Genomic DNA, 15092 nt, shown 5'->3' with positions numbered 1-15092 from the left:
CCTTCCATTTCAATATTATCGCTTGCACAGTGCTCCTTGGGATGTTTAAAGCTTGGGAAATCTTTTTGTATCCAAATCCGGCTTTAAACTTCTTCACAACAGTATCTCGGACCTGCCTGGTGTGTTCCTTGTTCTTCATGATGCTCTCTGCGCTTTTAACGGACCTCTGAGACTATCACAGTGCAGGTGCATTTATACGGAGACTTGATTACACACAGGTGGATTGTATTTATCATCATTAGTCATTTAGGTCAACATTGGATCATTCAGAGATCCTCACTGAACTTCTGGAGAGAGTTTGCTGCACTGAAAGTAAAGGGGCTGAATAATTTTGCACGCCCAATTTTTCAGTTTTTGATTTGTTATAAAAGTTTGAAATATCCAATAAATGTCATTCCACTTCATGATTGTGTCCCACTTGTTGTTGATTCTTCACAAAAAAATACAGTTTTATATCGTTATGTTTGAAGCCTGAAATGTGGCAAAAGGTCGCAAAGTTCAAGGGGGCCGAATACTTTCGCAAGGCACTGTACTTCCCCTACGGATCTGACAATGGCTTGCATGCAGGACACATCCTAGGCTCTGTTTGAATACTTGATGGATGCATCCTTCCTTTCTCCATTCCTTGAAGAAATCCCTGATCTGACATGGCTGGATTGGAGAAAGTTGTGCTACAACAGTTGCTTACACACATAAATGTGTGTTAGATCAGTGATAACTTCAAGGGAAGAAGGAAGGAAGACGGGTGTATTTTTGAAGTATTCAAACAGGGCCATCATCTTTCCACTTGCCATGTGGACCATCTGTCATGTGACCATCTAAATACTCCCCTGTGGTACACTGATACTTCTTTATTGAGTCTAACGCATACCTGTTATAAACCGTTTAAACCTTTCATAGTTGCATGCTAATGAATGTTGATGACACTTCATGATTGTGTCCCACTTGTTGTTGATTCATCACAAAAAAATACAGTTTTATATCGTTATGTTTGAAGCCTGAAATGTGACAAAAGGTCGCAAAGTTCAAGGGGGCCGAATACTTTCGCAAGGCACTGTAAGTATATTTGAAACCAAATACTTTGACTCAAGTAGTATTTTACTGGGTGACTTTTACTTGAGTCATTTTCTTTTAAGGTATCTTTACTTTTACTCAAGTATGAATACTGGGTACTTTTTCTACCACTGGATATATATGTATGTCATATATCCTCAGACCTTCACCCTCACATGACTATTATTGGTCACTGATTGATATTGTGTGTGTTGATTGGCTGACAGGATAGTGAAGAGCCCACCCCCATCACATTGATGGACGGCCACTCAGCAGAGCTTCACACCGCCGTCATGGACCTGTCAAGCCTGGAACTCCGCCTCCTCAACTACCTGGGGCAGGATTGGAAGGCCCACTATGGTCTCCATGGCGACCAGGACGAGATCACCTTCATCGTGTTCTGCTCCCTGCACGATGAAGATGAGGAGGTTAGGTTAGGGGAGGGTGGAGAAAGGAAGCGGGCAGAGCTGGACATTGCGGTGCATGTGAAGTACGATGCGGGCCTGACTGAGGTGGCCATCCATTCTCCCTACTGGATGGTGAACAAGACGGGTCGCCTGCTACAATACAAGGCCGACGACATCCACCGCAAACACGCCATGGACTATGACATGCCCCTGCTCTTCTCCTTCAAGCCACGCAACTTTCTGCACAACAACAAGGTAGTGGGTGGGGATTGACTTTGGTCAAAGTGCACACCAAATGGCGGGCCTGCTATTTTTTTATTTAAACAAGGACTGGGCTTTTAAATGATAATGCCTAATCTTAAAGACCTAATCCTTACTGCTTGTCTCGCCGAACCTTTCTCTCTCCCCGTGGCAGGTGCGGCTGATGATCTCGGACAGCGAGCTGTCTGATGATTTCTCCCTGGATACCGTGGGTAGCTATGGTGAAGTGAAGTGCAAAGGGAGGCTCAAAGATTACCTGGTGAGTGGTGGTGAATCAAGACTACTAGCAGAGAACCTGCTGGGAGTTTATTTGAAGTGACACCAGCAGAATTATAGTGTTGGTTGATGTTCACGCTTTCAACAACTTTCAGAATGGTCATGGAGTGTGATTTGCTGAACATTGAACAATCCACAGATGATGAGTGGATTGATTCAGGTTGATTGTGGCTTTCTATGGTTTGATTGAAGATCGGGGTGAAGATCGACCCCAGCAGTTTCAGCCTGACCCGTATCGTGAGCTTTGTGCCATACTACCTGTTGGTGAACAGGACCAAGCATGTGATCTGGGTGGGAGAGGAGGGCCAGGACCACTGGACCAAGGCCAACCCACACCAGGTACCACAACTAGAGCTACCTACAACCCCCAATGCAATGCAATTCAATCCATTCAGGAAGTGCAATGAAAAGTGCTAATAGTAAAAATATGTTCAAATCAGGGCTTGAATATCAGTTATTTTCCTGACAGAATTTTTGAATGGAATAATGGAGCCCTACCCTGCATAGCATATCCATGTAGTGAAACTGACCTCTCTGTTTTTGTCTCTCTCACTCTCTTCTCTCACTCTCTTCTCTCTCTCACTTGCTTCTCTCGTTCTCTCTGTGCTACTCAGGCAGCCATCCCATTCTGGCCCGAGAAGGACTCCAAGAAGCTCAAAATCAAGGTAGAAGGCTGTCAGTCAACCCCTCAAACCATGGACTTCACCAAACCAGAAAACTGCCTGTTGCTGCACCTGGACAACACTGTGAGCCTGAAATTGCACTACACACACACATAAACTTAAGGACTGTACTGGAGTGTTTGTGGGTAACTACTGTATAAGCTGATGATGTGGCGAGAAATACATTTTCCAAGTTGGGTTCCTTAATGTACTAGTACTACCACTTTTAATTTGGCTTTCCTCCTGTATTTTCCAGCTGGGCGGAGTCATTGTGGACGTGAACCTATCAGACCACTCGATCATTATCCGTTTTTCGGACTACCACGATGGAGCCGCCCCCTTCCTCATCATCAACCACACCCTGGAGCAGACGCTGGAGTTCTACCAGAGGTAAAGGAAAGACTGGAGGGAGGGGGTGGATGGGGGAGGAGAGAGGGGGTGGATGGGAGAGGAGGGGAGGAAGGATGGGGGAGGAGGAGAGAGGGGAAGGATGGGGGAGGAGGAGAGAGGGGGAGGAGGGGAAGGATGGGGGAGGAGGAGAGAGGGGAGGAGGGGGTGGATGGGGGAGGAGGAGAGGGGAGGAGGGGAAGGAAGGATGGGGAGGGAGGAGGGGGTGAATGGGGGAGGAGGAGGGGAAGGATGGGGAGAGAGGGGAGGAGGGGAAGGAAGGGAAGGATGGGGGAGGAGGAGAGCAGGGAGGAGGGGAAGGATGGGGTAGGAGGAGAGCGGGGAGGAGGGGAAGGATGGGGTAGGAGGAGAGCGGGGAGGAGGGGAAGGATGGGGGAGGAGGGGAAGGATGGGGGAGGAAGAGAGCGGGGACGAGGGGAAGGATGGGGGAGGGGAAGGATGGAGGAGGGAGTGGATGTGGAGGAGGGGGTGGATGGGGGAGGAGGAGAGAGGGGAAGGATGGGGAGGGAGGAGAGAGGGGAGGAGGGGGTGGATGGGGGAGGAGGAGAGAGGGGAAGGATGGGGAGGGAGGAGAGAGGGGGTGGATGGGGGAGGAGGGTAAGGATGGGAAGGGAGGGAGGAAGGTAGGTAAACAGGGCAATAAGCAGAAATATGTTAAAATGTGTGACATTTTATACTTACAACTGGTGCAATGCACTGAAACAACCTATATTCCTCATAAATCTTAGTCTATCTTGAAGTGGGATGTCTCAACTTTCCTTTTAGCAGTGTCCTTGAGATAGTGGCGATTTATTTATGGGGACATAAGTTAACAGTACAAAATAAGTGTTGAGGCTGTCCTCATTGGTTTCTGATTTAAACCTGCATGTTTACAGCCTCAGTTTCAGCAAACTTCCCAGGCTGTGCTGCGTGCAGGATACAACCCTATCTTTTGTTTTTACTTGTTGTCCCTTGGTTTTCTTTGTTGTTTGCACTTACTTTTTATTTGTTTTAATACAGGGTTTTTGTTTTCTTCAATTTTGTGTTTTGTCTGTATTTGCCCTGTTTGCATGGATGAATTTCCTTTGGTTAGTGACTTGTGATTGACACTTATTTTGCTTTAAGTCAGAATTCTTTGCTAGTGACACATTGTCTGAAATGTGAATGTGTGCTCTTTCTTGTTGACAGAGTTTGTGTGAATTTATGGATTTGTTTGGTTTTTGTTTGGACGGGCAGATTGCGGAGAGACTCGTCAAAATGCTTGGCAGACGAGCTGCTCGAACTCTCCTTCTCACTAGAGGAGACCCAGCACAGGTAGCAGGACCCAGCCCCACGGGTACTCTGGCTCTCACCCACTCAGACCCTGGAGGGAGGGAGGGAGAGGGATATGGGGTAGGAACAGACCGAATGAGTGACTTGCTTCAGATGGAGTGGACATATTGGAGAACTTTAAATTCTCTCCCTAGCATACAATTACTAATGCAGAAGGCATGGGCGATAGAGCGAACGTACACATATACGGTGGTGTTTGCAGTCTGTGTGTTCATGGTTCAGGAGTGGTCAGAGTGTGGTCAGAGCTGGACCCCCAGGTAACCGCTGGTGAAAGGAAAGAGCCTTTGTTCGGTTTTGGTGCTAACATGCCACTCCACAAGAAAATAGATTATGTGCATTATATAAATGCTTAAAAATATTGTATTACATATTAATATCACTGTATGGTTCAACAACCACGAGTCAACTGATTGTTAGTGACCAAACTACAGAGTGTGGAGTGATCAAGGAGGAACTCCGGCTTCACAATGTTATGACTGTTTGCCCTTTGACCTCCCCTCTATATTCCAGGTTAATTTGCTTCATAGTGGGACTCTGCTGCTGCTTGGATGGGACTATGGCAATGGGATCTGACCTCTGCTTACTAGTGCCTTCCATTTTCCCCAACCCATTTCCATCACCCATGTTTTTTTCTGCCTGTCAGCCATCTTCCTAGTGGTGGGGTTTGCGTGGTCTTGTGTGTGTGCTTTCTAACTCTTTCCCGTTACGTGTGTGTGTGTGTGTGTGTGTGTGTGTGTGTGTGTGTGTGTGTGTGTGTGTGTGTGTGTGTGTGTGTGTGTGTGTGCACAAGTAGCAGTCAGAAGGAGAAGGACAAGCTGAGCCCGGGGAAGGCGGTGTACTATACCTGGGCTGAGCCCACCGGGTCACGCTCCCTGGCCTGGCAGTGTGGTAGCTACAGTGGCGAGCTGAAGAGTGAAGAGGTACCATAACACAGCTTTCTATTCACTTCTACTAGGGTTGGGTATATTACCATAGCACCGTCTATCGGGGATGATTAGCAGCCATCGTCGATGGTGATGACATCATGATGTGACAGAGGATGGGCAACTGGCGGCCACTTTTGAAAGCCCTCGACTCAACATAGAATATTAGAATACACAAGGTGCAATTTTGAAATTTGGTTGTGCATCAGCAGATTTTCTCTTACAGTGAGTCAGTCATTGATGGTCACTCAAATTACTGTCCGGGGAGCCCCCATTGATTTTGTTAGTCAGTCTCACTCAGATATCATATTAAAAACTTCTCTCCACCCCATAGCAAAATGAGTACAATTGCATGAAATGTGTTATAAAATTGCAAAATCTTCTCTCCACCCCAAAGCAAAATGTGTAGAATTGCAACATTGCTTTAAAACTGCAACATGTTCTCTACGCCCCATTATCAAAATGTGTAGAATTGCATGAAATATACTCTCTGTCAAGAGGGGAGCTGCTAAAAGGTTTTGCTTGCAATACGGTGTTGGGGTGGTATACACATGTGGGTACACAATCCCGCAAGCTATTTTTTTCTCTCTCTCTGGATATGACTTGACCTATTAAGCTTCTCAGTTTTATGCATCCTGGATTTCTCCCACTGCGCTATTTCATGACTAAACAATGAATGAATTGAACAGTTCTAGTAGGCTCAGAAAGTTTTTAATTGTATTTGCATAAGCTAAATACATGGTAAGGTAATAATGAGATTGATAGAACAAACAATAGCAAGATAAGAAAACATAAAATGAGTTGTTTTGAACGAACCTTAAATTTGAGCAAAGCTTGTAGGCTAGTATAAGAATGAAATGAAGCATGCATGACAGAAATAAAATGCCTCATTGCCATTGTGAACCAAATGGCCAAAAGCCTAGACTAATCCAACTAACTGAAATATCATAAATGACAAGTTATGAAGTGTAGTTCCCAAATATTATAATAACGTGTTTGTCCTGAAGTTGCAGCTTTCAAATGGGAATGAAAGTCGTAGTCTATAGCTTGGCTATTCTCAATCAGTTTTATTTTGAATGACAAATATTTCAGGCCACAGTAAGTGAAATTGAGTGAACAATACCAAAATGGAAACGACTGAGAAGTCAAACAATACCCAAATGGAAACGAATGAGAAGTCAAAGCATACCAAAATGGAAACGAATGAGAAGTCAAACAATACCCAAATGGAAACGAATGAGAAGTCAAACAATACCAAGATGGAAACGAATGAGAAGTCAAGAGAAAACTTTAGAGCTGAGCAAAATAAAATAATTGATGGTTGGTCTACGCCTATTTCCATATTATTCGAGCAATGTGCAACCTACCTACAACGCATAGTAGCTTAGGTCTTGCGCTCCGTTCAGACCGACAGCATCACTGCTGAGTAATACATTCTGAAGTCAAACTTTTGTCACTATGTAATCCCAACCTTTTGCTACTATTTCTGTCAAGTCTAGACATACAATTTAATGCGTGGTGTAGTACAATTGTTTTAAGGTTAACGAGCTCATAACATAATTTCTCAAAGTTTGTACTGAATATCATTATGGAATATGCATAAAATGGTTCCTCCAATTGCATAGTCTGCCCACACATATTGTCTCAAAACCAATATATATATATATACAGTGCCTTGCGAAAGTATTCGGCCCCCTTGAACTTTGCGACCTTTTGCCACATTTCAGGCTTCAAACATAAAGATATAAAACTGTATTTTTTTGTGAAGAATCAACAACATGTGGAACACAATCATGAAGTGGAACGACATTTATTGGATATTTCAAACTTTTAAAAAAAATCAAAAACTGAAAAATTGGGCGTGCAAAATGATTCATGTCCCAGTTTAGGTCACCTAGTAGCACGAGCTCAGAAGATAGATGGGGGGGCAATCAGTTCACATATAGTATCGAGGGCACAGCTGGGGGCAGAGGGAGGTCTATAGCAAGCGGCAACAGTGAGAGACTTGTTTCTGGAAAGGTGAATTTTTAGAAGTAGAAGCTCAAATTGTTTGGGTACAGACTTAGCCTGCAGAGTTCTGTATTACTTTCTATCTTTACAGTAGATTGCAACACCGCCCCCTTTGGCAGTTCTATCATGGCGGAAAATGTTATAGTTAGCAATGGAGATTTCAGGGTTTTTGGTGGTTTTCCTAAGCCAGGATTCAGACACGGCTAAGACATCTGGGTTGGCAGAGTGTGCAAAAGCAGTGAGTAAAACAAACTTAGGGAGTAGGCTTCTAATGTTAACATGCATGAAACCAAGGCTTTTACATTTACAGAAGTCAACAAATGAGACCACCTGGGGGGTGGGAGTGGAGCTTGGCACTGCAGGACCTGGATTAACCTCCACATCACCAGAGGAGAAGTAGAATAAGGGTACGGCTAAAGCCTATACGAACTGGCCGTCTAGCACGTTCAGAACAGAGAGTAAAAGGAGCAGGTTTCTGGGCACGATAGCATAGATTTAAGGCATAGTGTACAGACAAAGGTAAGGTAGGATGTGAGTACATTGGAGGTAAACCTAGGCATTGAGTAATGAAGAGAGAGATATAGTCTCTTGAGATGTTTAAAGCAGGTGATGTCATCGCACATGTAGGAGGTGGAACAATACGGTTGGTTAAGGCATATTGAGCAGGGCTAGAGGCTCTACAGTGAAATAAGACAGTAATCACTAACCAGGACAGTAATGGACAAGGCATATTGATATTAGAGAGAGGCATGCGTAGCCAAGTGAACATATGGGTCCAGTGAGTGGTTGGGCTGGCTGGGGACACGGCGATTCAGACAGTTAGCAGGCTAACAAGCTAACAGTTAGTAGACCGGAGCTAAACAAGCTAGCAGCTAGTAGACCAGGGCAAGCTAGCAGTTAGCAGGCCGGGTTAGCAAACAAGCGTCAAATCAGGCCTGCATGGTTGATTTGCTACAAAGAAACCACGACGAAAGGACACCAATAAGAAGAGACTTGCCGGTGGAAATCTGTCCATTGGTCTGATGAGTCCAAATGTGAGATTTTTGGTTCCAACCGCCATGTCTCTGTAAGACGCAGAGAAGGTGAACGAATGATCTCTGCGTTTGTGGTTCCCACCATGAAGCATGAAGGAGGAGGTCTGATGGTGTGTGGCTGCTTTGCTGGTGACACGGTCTATGATTGATTTAGTATTCAAGGCACACTTAACCAGCATGGCTACCACAGCATTCTGCAGCGGTACGCCATCCCATCTCCGCTATGCAATCTGGTTTCAGAGCTGGTCATGGGGTGCACCTCAGCCACGCTCAAGGTTCTAAACGACATCATAACCGCCATCGATAAGAGACATTACTGTGCAGCCGTATTCATCGACCTGGCCAAGGCTTTCGACTCTGTCAATCACAACATTCTTATTGGCAGACTCGACAGCCTTGGTTTCTCAAATGATTTCCTCGCCTGGTTTACCAACTACTTCTCTGATAGAGTTCAGTGTGTCAAATCGGAGGGCCTGTTGTCTGGACCTCTGACAGTCTCTATGGGTGTGCCACAGGGTTCAATTCTCGGGCCGACTCTCTTTTCTGTATACATCAATGATTTTGCTCTTGTTGCTGGTGAGTCTCTGATCCACCTCTACTCAGACGACACCATTCTGTATACTTCTGGCACCTCCTTGGACACTGTGTTAACTAACCTCCAGACGAGCTTCAATGCCATACAACTCTCCTTCCGTGGCCTCCAACTGCTCTTAAACGCAAGTAAAACTAAATGCATGCTTTTCAATCAATCGCTGCCCGCATCTGCTCGCCCGTCCAGCATCACTACTCTGGACGGCTCTGACTTAGAATACGTGGACAACTATACCTGGGTGTCTGGTTAGACTGTAAACTCTCCTTCCAGACTCACATTAAGAATCTCCAATCCAAAATTAAATCTAGAATCGGCTTCCTATATCGCAACAAAACATCCTTCACTCATGCTGCCAAACATACCCTCGTAATACTGACCATTCTACTGATCCTCGACTTTGGTGATGTCATCTATAAAATAGCCTCCAACACTCTACTCAACAAACTGGATGCAGTCTATCACAGTGCTATCCGTTTTGTCACCAAAGCACCATACACTACCCACCATTGCGACCTGTACACTCTCGTTAGATGGCCCTCACTTCATACTCGTCGCCAAACCCACTGGCTACAGGTTATCTACAAGTCTCTGCTAGGTAAAGCCCCGCCTTATCTCAGCTCACTGGTCACCATAGCAGCACCCAGTCGTAGCACGCGCTCCAGCAGGTATATCTCACTGGTCACCCCCAAAGCCAATTCCTCCTTTGGTCGTCTTTCCTTCCAGTTCTCTGCTGCCCATGACTGGAGCAAAAATCTCTGAAGCTGGAGACTCACATCTCCCTCACTAGCTTTAAGCACCAGCTGTCAGAGCAGTTTACAGATCACTGCACCTGTACTTAGCCTATCTGTTAACAGCCCATCTATCTACCTACCTCATCCCCATACTGGTATTTATTTATTTATTTTGCTCCTTTGCACCCCAGTATCTCTACCTGCACATTCATCTTCTGCCGATCTACCATTCCAGTGTTTAATTGCTATATTGTAATTACTTCGCCACCATGACCTATTTATTTCCTTAACTTACCTCATTTGCACTCACTGTATATAGACTTTTTGTTTTATTTTGTTCTACTGTATTATTGACTTTGTTTTGTTTATTCCATGTGTAACTCTGTGTTGTTGTATGTGTCGAATTGCTACGCTTTATCTTGGTCAGGTCGCAGTTGTAAATGAGAACTTGTTCTCAACTAGCCTACCTGGTTAAATAAAGGTGAAATAAAATAAATAAAACATTTCACGCAGTCTCCTCTGAACAGTTGATGTACTTGGTCTTTTACCAAATAGGGCCATCTATCCCCTACCTTGTCACAACACAACTGATTGGCTCAAACACATTAAGAAGGAAAGATATTCCACAAATATACTTTTAACAAGGCACATCTGTTAATTGAAATGCATTCCGTTTTAGAATAAGGCTGTAACATAACAAAATGTGGAAAAAGTTAAGGCGTCTGAATACACTCCGAATAGACTGTATATCCGGCCTAGTGGCTTGCTGTGGTGAGGATTTTTTAAACTATTCAGCTTCAGATAAATTGCTAAGGAGGTGTTTTTGGTGTATTATAAAATACTAATGAATCATTGTGATCTTGTGAGATATTGATTCAGCTTTGATCTAACTATACTAAACAAGCACCATTGTGATAAGTGATAATCTTATATTTGTAATAATAATAATAATAAGTGATAAGTAGGATTATTAGTTGTTCTCGTTACATCGGATTTGGCCCATTCAGCACCCCTAAATATGTTGTCATGAATACCGATTCCTCTCGTCCCTCCCGTAGCATGCGAGCTTGCACTAGTGGTCTATTCAGATTTGTTCTGTTTGTTTTTTAATTATACCATTTTTTTAAATACAACAATGTCTGGCCTCTAAAGGGGCGATTGTCTATCGGGCAATTTTATATGTACAGAATCATGATTGAACAAAAGTTGATTGCCCAACCCTAACCACCATTCACCATTTGCGCTAGCGGTGTTGATATGTTACATTCTCACACGGTTTGATTGATAATATGGTTCATTCTTATTTATACCAGTGTTTCATATTCGTGTGATACACATTTTGTATTCAGCACATCAGACCAATATGACACACAGGCGTGAGGCTCAACCATTTTATCTCCTCAGACTAATATGTAGGCTATACGTATACATATTACATATCACACTAAAAATGAACTGATATGAAACAGCTTAGTGTTTAACAGAGCTGCTTAATAAGGTGTAGTAATCACACAACTTTAATCGGATCATTATTCAGGCTCTGATCCTCAAAAGGCTTAGTAAAGGATTTAGGGAAGTCCACCAGAAACTTTGAAAGTGTTACTGCATTTTTATCCCCTTTATACTGGTCTGATGGCTTGAGCAGTTTTACAAGGGAAGCAACATGATGATAACCAGTTTAAAATTCTACAAGACAGACAAAATACGTACAGTAGTATAAGCATAGTGTAAAAAGTTGTTGAGGCTTTCTTTGCATCTGATGTGCACTTGATCCGTGTGTAGGACCTGCGGTTGGACGTGAATGAGGAGGGTAAGCTGTACCTCATCTCATTCTACGAGGGCCTCCAGCGGGTGGCGCTGTTCACCGAGGACAGGCGGATCTACAAGCTGCTGTGTGAGAGTGAGAAGGCCGAGCTGGCTGAACAGGAAATCATCCTCTCCCTGCAAGACGTGGGTGTCTCCCTGGTCAACAACAGCAACCACCAGGAGGTGTCCTTCATTGGCATTACCAGGTATACACACACTCACATAGTATATACACTCACTCACTATGGTATGATAGTACTACAGTTGATTGTACTGTGAGTGGAAAGGTGGTTCCAGTTTCAGAACAGCAGCATGTTCAGTGTGCTTTCCTGTGTGTGTAGTTCAGACGTGATGTGGGAGTTCAAGCCAAAGAAGAAGTCTCGCTGGAAACCCCTGAGTTTTAAATATGCAGCGCTGCTGGAGACCCACTTCAGAGAGTACACCGAGAGTGGATCAGTGGACAACTCCATCTTAGACCTGGAGAGCAACTTCCAGGTCAGACAGCAAATGGATATGCCACTATACAGTATCCATGTGTCTAATACCATGTACCATCCACTTGATATTCTGCCCCTTGAAAATGATACAATTTGTAAAGGTAAATGTGGTTCTCAATTTGTGCACAGCCCCAGTATAACCTGTGTGTGTGTGTGTGTGTGGGCTAACTCCTTTATCAGGTGTCTCTGACGCCAAATAGGCAAGACATGAGGATGATGAAGCCATGTGATGCTCCAATCAGGAGGAACTTCCTTCCGGGGGTGAAGGTGGAGTACAGCGTATCGGCCCGCCAGAGTGCCTACCGTGTCCAGATCAACCGCATACAGGTGGGTTCCAGAGAGTTGGAAAGTGAGCACTCTATCCAACTGTATGGTGGGTCCCCACCCGACCTGACTATCATACCATAGATTTTTACATTGACCATTTAGTAATTTGGCCAACAATTCAGTTAAATTAAATGCCATTCCTTTCATGCTGTCCTTCTTTTTTTTGGTTCCATTGTTTGAGTCCTTTATTTTTCCACAGATCCAGAATCAGCTGCCTGGAGCAATCTTTCCCTATGTCTTCTACCCAATAAAACTACCAAAGTCTGTCACCATGGACTCAGGTCAGTACCAAACTGTCCAAGTCCATTGGTATTGTGCAGTCACACTTACATGGCCCTAAGTGGGTCTCTAAAGGGGGCCATTTTGAACGCAACCATACACATTGTTAAGAGTGGAGTACTCTGGATAAACACATATCTATGGGTGTTTCTGCTCCACACTGTCCTTTAGAACCCAAACCTCTGACAGACATCAGCATTGTTACCAGGGCAGCCGGACACTCAGATATCTCCCGCATCAAGTGAGTCCATCACTATAGTTCATTTTCTCCCACCTATCTTCCATCTCTCTCCTTCTGTTCCATCTCTTTTCTGTTCCATCTCTCTCTCTGTGTCTTCTCTATCTTCTGTTAACTCTCTTCTGTTCTTTCTGTGTCTTCTCTCTCTCTGTTCCCTTACCTTAATTTCTGACAACTTTCTCATCGCCTGTCTCTATATCTTCCACCCCCTGACTTCATCAGGTATTTCATGGTGCTGATCCAGGAGATGGACTTGAAGTTGGACCTGGGTTTCCTCTACGCCATCTTGGATCTGTTCACCCCGGAGAATGCCAGCGTAATGACATCAGAGCAGATGGTAAGACCTTCCCCTCAGTTGACCTCCACACATTATCCCCACTACATACTCGAGGACTGAAGTTTGGAACCAATGATCTAGCATGTGCAAAGAGCCTACAGATCAGGGGTCGGCAACCGAAGGCATGCATGCCAGCCTTGGCATGCGAGGGTATTTGCCTTGGCACGCTAAGGCTTGGCAAGCCAGCCACCCAAAAAAATACTAATTTAAAAAATGTATATATATTTTTTTCTTATTTTTTGTCTTTTTTATTCTTGGTGTGCTAAGCCAAGCCTTGACATTTATTATCTCACTTATTTTGGTCAGTAAATTTTTATATAAACTGGAGAAAATGATTGAAATTGCATGCACTGGTTTCAGAATTGCATTGATATTCACTGCAATGTTGTAGTTCCCAAGGTATGTCAATCCTGATTAGCCAGTGGGCTTTCATTATTTTGCAGGAGTTTCATATTATTAGTTCAGTGCAAGAGGACCTGCCTCGCCTCTCCTGACAAATTCAAAACCAAGGCCGCACTGAAGATGAGAGCTAGCTTGTTATTTAAAGAAGTTCAGGGCGCAAAATTATATCAGCAAAGAAAAGTTTGGCAGATGTCCACCCATTTATTCCCTCTTGGACAAAGGAATATGGAAGGGCCGGGCTCTTTGAGCTCTCTGTTGTAAAACTGTTGTTTGTCGGACATCAAGTGTACGCCATCATTTAGAATCGAGATGGGAGAAAAACTTGAAGGATGAGGCGGAAAAGGCTGAAGGAATCAAAAGGGCTGTGTCCAGGTATGATAAGCAAGCAGTTATGTTTACAAATCTACATGCAGTCAATAATCAAGCTACAGAGGGGAGCTACAAAGTTGCGATGTACATTGCTAAACATGGAAAAACATTTACTAATGGGGAATATATCAAGGAGATTTTCCTCAGTAGTTTGCAGGCTTTATTTGATGGATTGCCTAACAAAGACACAATCATCTCAAAGATAAAAGCCATGCCTGTGTCTGCCAGAACTGTTGAAAGGCGCGTTACCGAGATGGTTGAAAATGTAAAGGAGCAGCATTTGAGGGAGCGTGCATTTCGCATGCTAACTGTAGGGATGTCCACCAGAGCTGTTGCCAGAGAACTTAATGTTAATTTCTCTACCCTAAGTTGCCTCCAACGTCCTTTTTAGAGAATTTGGCAGTATGGCCAACCAGCCTCACAAATGCAGACCAACGTGTAACTACACCAGCCCAGGACCTCCACATCTGGGTTCTTCACCTGCGGGATCGTCTGAGACCAGCCACCCGGACAGCTGATGAAACTGTGGGTTTGCACAACCAAAGAATTTTTGCACAAACCGTCTAGCGGAAGCTCATCTGCGTGCTCGTTGTCCTCACCAGGGTCTTTACCTGACTGCAGTTCAGCGTTGTAACTGACTTCAATGGGCAAATGCTCACCTTCAATGGGCACTGGCACGCTGGAGAAGTGTGCTCTTCACAGATGAATCCCTGTTTCAACTGTACTGGGCAGATGGCAGACAGCATGTATGGCGGCATGTGGGCGAACGATTTGCTGATGCCAACGTTATGAACAGAGTGCCCCATGGTGGCGGTGGGGTTATGGTATGGGCAGGCATCAGCTACAGACAACAAACACAAGTACATTTTATCAATGGCAATTTGAATTCACAGAGATACTGTGATGAGATCCTGAGGCACATTGTCGTGCCATTCATCCGCCGACATCACCTAATGTTTAATCGTGCTAATGCACTGCCCCATGTCGCAAGAATCTGTACACAATTCATGGAAGCTGAAAATGTCCAAGTTCTTCCATGGCCTGCATACTCACCAGACATGTCACCCATTGAGCATGTTTGGGAGGCTCTGGATTGATGTGTACAGCAGCTTGTTTCAGTTCCCGCCATTATCCAGCAACTTTGCACAGCCATTTAAGAGGAGTGTGAC

General features: G+C 44.4%; 1 protein-coding gene across 5 annotated transcripts in view; it reads left to right on the top strand.

Annotated features, from left to right (window-relative positions):
• Positions 1 to 15092, top strand: part of LOC135528136 (intermembrane lipid transfer protein VPS13A-like) — a 67668-nt gene that overhangs the window by 33940 nt on the left and 18636 nt on the right. For 2 of the 5 annotated variants that reach the window (XM_064957115.1, XM_064957033.1), the window contains exons 47-59: positions 1281 to 1715; positions 1876 to 1980; positions 2190 to 2336; positions 2612 to 2743; positions 2916 to 3049; positions 4283 to 4360; positions 5172 to 5298; positions 11451 to 11680; positions 11816 to 11969; positions 12152 to 12298; positions 12498 to 12579; positions 12749 to 12818; positions 13038 to 13152. In XM_064957115.1, the coding sequence (XP_064813187.1) occupies positions 1281 to 1715; positions 1876 to 1980; positions 2190 to 2336; positions 2612 to 2743; positions 2916 to 3049; positions 4283 to 4360; positions 5172 to 5298; positions 11451 to 11680; positions 11816 to 11969; positions 12152 to 12298; positions 12498 to 12579; positions 12749 to 12818; positions 13038 to 13152 (1956 nt within the window). Of the gene's footprint in view, positions 1 to 1280; positions 1716 to 1875; positions 1981 to 2189; positions 2337 to 2611; positions 2744 to 2915; positions 3050 to 4282; positions 4361 to 5168; positions 5299 to 11450; positions 11681 to 11815; positions 11970 to 12151; positions 12299 to 12497; positions 12580 to 12748; positions 12819 to 13037; positions 13153 to 15092 lie in introns of all 5 variants that reach the window. The other 3 variants (XM_064957354.1, XM_064957275.1, XM_064957195.1) reach the window with 2 other exon arrangements.

The sequence above is a fragment of the Oncorhynchus masou genome, chromosome 1 (assembly GCF_036934945.1).
Source record: "Oncorhynchus masou masou isolate Uvic2021 chromosome 1, UVic_Omas_1.1, whole genome shotgun sequence".
Classification (NCBI taxonomy): Eukaryota; Metazoa; Chordata; class Actinopteri; order Salmoniformes; family Salmonidae; genus Oncorhynchus; species Oncorhynchus masou.
The sequence above is the reverse complement of the archived record's forward strand: the minus strand, read 5'-3'. Positions and strand labels throughout refer to the sequence as shown.